This window comes from Entelurus aequoreus, linkage group LG10 (genome assembly GCF_033978785.1).
Source record: "Entelurus aequoreus isolate RoL-2023_Sb linkage group LG10, RoL_Eaeq_v1.1, whole genome shotgun sequence".
NCBI classification, from domain to species: domain Eukaryota; kingdom Metazoa; phylum Chordata; class Actinopteri; order Syngnathiformes; family Syngnathidae; genus Entelurus; species Entelurus aequoreus.
Genome location: NC_084740.1, coordinates 60,042,865 through 60,047,864, shown reverse-complemented (window position 1 = coordinate 60,047,864; position 5,000 = coordinate 60,042,865). Strand labels below are relative to the sequence as shown.

General features: G+C 35.0%; 1 protein-coding gene across 3 annotated transcripts in view; it reads right to left on the bottom strand.

The window, feature by feature from the left end:
* Nucleotides 1-5,000, bottom strand: part of tln2b (talin 2b) — a 410,959-nt gene that overhangs the window by 101,406 nt on the left and 304,553 nt on the right. For all 3 annotated transcript variants that reach the window (XM_062061302.1, XM_062061303.1, XM_062061304.1), the window contains exon 41: nt 4,602-4,748. In XM_062061302.1, the coding sequence (XP_061917286.1) occupies nt 4,602-4,748 (147 nt within the window). The remainder of the gene's footprint in view (nt 1-4,601; nt 4,749-5,000) is intronic.

Genomic DNA, 5,000 nt, shown 5'->3' with positions numbered 1-5,000 from the left:
CGGGCACACGGCAGTAAATAAGAAGGCACTTAGCCATGCACATGAACAAATATGGATAACTGAACCTTTAACATCTCAATGTACAAAAGCCAAAAGCAGTGAAGTTGTCACGTTGTGTAAATGGTAAATAAAAAGAGAATCCTTTTCAACTTATATTCAATTGAATAGACTGCAAAGACAAGATATTTAACGTTCCAACTGGTAAACTTTGTTATTTTTTGCAAATATTAGCTCATTTGGAATTTGATGCCTGCAACATGTGACAAAAAAGCTGGCACAAGTGGCAAAAAAGACTGAGAAAGTTGAGGAATGCTCATCAAACACTTATTTGGAGGAAAAAAATAAACCTTAAATATCTTGTCTCTGCAGTCTGTTCAATTGAATATACGTTTTGCAAATCATTGTATTCTCTTTTTATTTACCATTTACACAACGTGACAACTTCACTGCTTTTGGCTTTTGTAGCTGTTTTTGGACTCTGAAATGAAACAAAACTACCGTATTTTTCGGAGTATAAGTCGCACCGGAGTATAAGTCGCACCGGCCGAAAATGCATAATAAAGAAGGGAAAAAACATATATAAGTCGCACTGGAGTATAAGTTGCATTTTGGGGGGAAATGTATTTGATAAAAGCCAACAGCAAGAATAAACATTTGAAAGGCAATTTAAAATGTCTAAAGAATAGTGAACAACAGGCTGAATAAGTGTACGTTATATGAGGCATAAATAACCAACTGGTATGTTAACGTAACATATTATGGTAAGAGTCATTCAAATAACTATAACATATAGATCAGGGTTGCTCATTACGTCGATCGCGAGCTACCGGTCGATCACGGAGGGTGTGTCAGTCGATCGCCAGCCAGGCATTAAAAAAATAGTCCTAAAAATGAGCGATCATAAATCTTCACCATGACGTCACTTTCGTCACCTGATTGACATTCACGGCACCCGAGGGTCTTCTGAGATGACGCTGGCTGCTGCCAGCTCATTATTAAGAAGAAAATTACCGACAGGAAGGCGAGAAACACTTTTTATTTCAACAGACTCTGGCGCCGTACCTGTCGTCAAAACTCCAAAGACCGACCGCACAGTTCCTGCCTTCACAATAAAAGCTCTGCTTCACCCTGCCTGCGCTAAGTGTTCTGTTACAACTGAAAGTTGTAAACTCTTGTTGTTGAAATGTGTTGTGCTTAAATAAGCTTGCTATGTAATTAACATGATTACATGTGTATTTGTCGCCATCATGTGGTCATGGCAGTTAATACATCTTTGAGAAGTGTGTATTTTGAATCAAACTTTATTGACCGGAAGTTACATAAGCCAAGCAGAGAAATCTCCGGTTCCAGCACGTACTTTATGGTGGTTATTTTCGAAGAAATACTGCATATATCTTTTGTTTAAGGTTGCATCGCCGGTATGTATCATAAGTTGAACTTTGAAACTTGGTTTTTGTCTAAAATATTTCGAGCTAAATTTATGATTTTTGATATATGATCTTTGCCATACTCATTAGCAATAATTTGCGATGTCATCTAAGATGGCGTCGTAGTACAAATTCACTTTGCTTACCTTCTCATTAGGGATGTCCGATAATGGCTTTTTGCCGATATCCGATATTCCGCATTTGTCCAACTCTTTAATTACCGATACCGATATCAACGGATACCGATACTGATATATACAGTTGTGGAATTAACACATTATTATGCCTAATTTGGACAACCAGGTATGGTGAAGATAAGGTCCTTTTTTTTTTTTAAATTAATAAAATAAAATAAGATAAATAAATTAAAAACATTTTCTTGAATAAAAAAGAAAGTAAAACAATATAAAATCAGTTACATAGAAACTAGTAATTAATGAAAATTTGTAAAATTAACTGTTAAAGGTTAGTACTATTAGTGGACCAGCAGCACGCACAATCATGTGTGCTTACGGACTGTATCCCTTGCAGACTGTATTGATATATATTGATATATAATGTAGGAAGCAGAATATTAATAACAGAAGGAAACAACCCTTTTGTGTGAATGAGTGTAAATGGGTGGGGGAGGTTTTTTTTGGGTTGGTGCACTAATTGTAAGTGTATCTTGTGTTTTTTATGTTGATTTAATAAAAAAAAACAAAAAAAAAAACGATACCGATAATTAAAAAAACGATACCGATAATTTCCGATATTACATTTTAAAGCATTTATCGGCCGATAATATCGGCCGGCCGATATAATCGGACATCTCTACTTCTCATGCCTTGTAAGGCAGCATTACAGCATATATATGAATAAATTTGCATAATTTATGTATATATTGACTTTATTGTTTGTCTTTTTAGCTTCACCCTTTTGAATGTCATTAAACCTGCTGACAACGCTCATCGGTCTCCAGAGTCGTGACGTAAGAAAGGTGTTAAACAGCCCTTGCATCAGACATACACCCCTAACGGCATACTAAGAGTCTCAGAAAGCTGGCGTGCACAAGCTAGCAAGCTACGGAGTTTGCCGCCAATGTATTTCTTGTAAAGTGTATACAAAGGAGTATGGAAGCTGGACAAATAAGATGCCAAAAACCAAGCAGTTTCATGTGGTATTGGACAGAAAGGAGGACTTTTTTTCTCCTCCATTTGAAAATGCGGACGTTATCAACACCACAGTCTGATTCCAATCAATGCAAGTCATCAAAATCACGTAATACACCAACTTATATTCTTGTCTTCTTGAAAGAAAGGAATCTATATGTGTTAAACATGCTTGCATTATCTTTAAACACCTTTAACTTGTTAACAATATTAACTATATGTGTTAAACATGCTTGCATTATCTTTAAACACCTTTTAACTTGTTAACAATATTAACTATATGTGTTAAACATTCTTGCATTATCTTTAAACACCTTTAACTTGTTAACAATATTAACTATATGTGTTAAACATGCTTGCATTATCTTTAAACACCTTTAACTTGTTAACAATATTAACTATATGTGTTAAACATGCTTGCATTATCTTTAAACACCTTTAACTTGTTAACAATATTAACTATATGTGTTAAACATGCTTGCATTATCTTTAAACACCTTTAACTTGTTAACAATATTAACTGTATGTGTTAAACATGCTTGTATTATCTTTAAACACCTTTTAACTTGTTAACAATATTAACTATATGTGTTAAACATGCTTGCATTATCTTTAAACACCTTTAACTTGTTAACAATATTAACTATATGTGTTAAACATGCTTGCATTATCTTTAAACACCTTTAACTTGTTAACAATATTAACTATATGTATTAAACATGCTTGCATTATCTTTAAACACCTTTAACTTGTTAACATTATTAACTATATGTGTTAAACATGCTTGCATTATATTTAAACACCTTTAACTTGTTAACAATATTAACTATATGTGTTAAACATGCTTGCATTATCTTTAAACACCTTTAACTTGTTAACAATATTAACTATATGTGTTAAACATGCTTGCATTATCTTTAAACACCTTTAACTTGTTAACAATATTAACTATATGTGTTAAACATGCTTGCATTATCTTTAAACACCTTTAACTTGTTAACAATATTAACTATATGTGTTAAACATGCTTGCATTATCTTTAAACACCTTTAACTTGTTAACAATATTAACTATATGTATTAAACATTCTTGTATTATCATTAAACACCTTTAATTTATTAAAAATATTAACTATATGTGTTAAACATGCTTGCATTATCATTAAACACCTTTAACTTGTTAACAAAAACATATATTTCATAAATAAGTAAATATAAATTATATATATGAATGAGGTAGATCCCCACGACTTGATCAATTGAAAAGTAGCTCGCCTGCAGAAAAAGTGTGAGCACCCCTGATAAAGAATATGCTATATGTTTACCAAACAATCTGTCACTCCTAATCGCTAAATCCCATGAAATCTTATACGTCTAGTCTCTTACGTGAATGAGATAAATAATATTATTTGATATTTTACGCTAATGTGTTAATCATTTCACAAAAAAGTCGCTCCTGAGTATAAGTCGCACCCTCGGCCAAACTATGAAAAAAACTGCAACTTATAGTCAAAAAAATACGGTACCTGGGGATGGGAGGTTGGGTTTTGTCATTCGAATTACCCAATAGAGTTAGGATGTTTATTTGAATTTTTCTGCACGGCATCATACTGAGTAATATTTTGCACTTCCAATTGTCTACATTAGGTAACACCATTATCTGAAAGGCCTTTCGTTATGATGCAGTATAATTTGCAAACTCTGACCACAATAATCCATATAAATATTGTTCAATGAATAAGACTATTGAAGAGTCAATTGAAACAGACATCTTGCGTCCAAGCTCATTAAATTGTGCGAGTCTAGCTAACGAAGTGTCTGGTGAGTGTGTGTATTGTTAATTATTAACCTCAAAGTCAATCCGGCGACATGTCCCCCAGCAGGAGAGAGTGGCAGCTAATATCAGCCCTTGCCTGAGGACTACCGCGGGACTAATGACAGTCACGGACAAGGACAACACCCGCGGTGAAACCACCACGCCAATGAGGTCGGCAATAAGTGTCGCAGTGATTTCCACTCCTCACCCGGCCCATGGCCTCGGCGATGGACTCCACCATGCCCCCGACCATGCCCCCCTCGCTGGCTGCCTCGTTCAAAGTCACCATGATGTCGTCCACCGCCTCCTTCATCAGCTGTGCGGCTTCGGAGATGGCGTCATGAGTGTGGGATGCCTGGGCATGGTTAAAAACAATAGTCATTATGGCTCCAATTAAGATCAAGGACTAAAAAAAAATAGATCTAATCTGATTATAATTCGGATCGGAATGTTACCGTGTATGTGGACCCCGAACAAAATGATCCTATTATGACATTCATTTTCATGCATCACACCTTCAATAGATTTTGACATGCGCAAACGGAAGTAGAAGAAGAAGAAGCAGTGACTTCCACCATAAACAAACATGGCTATGAGCGTTCCTGCT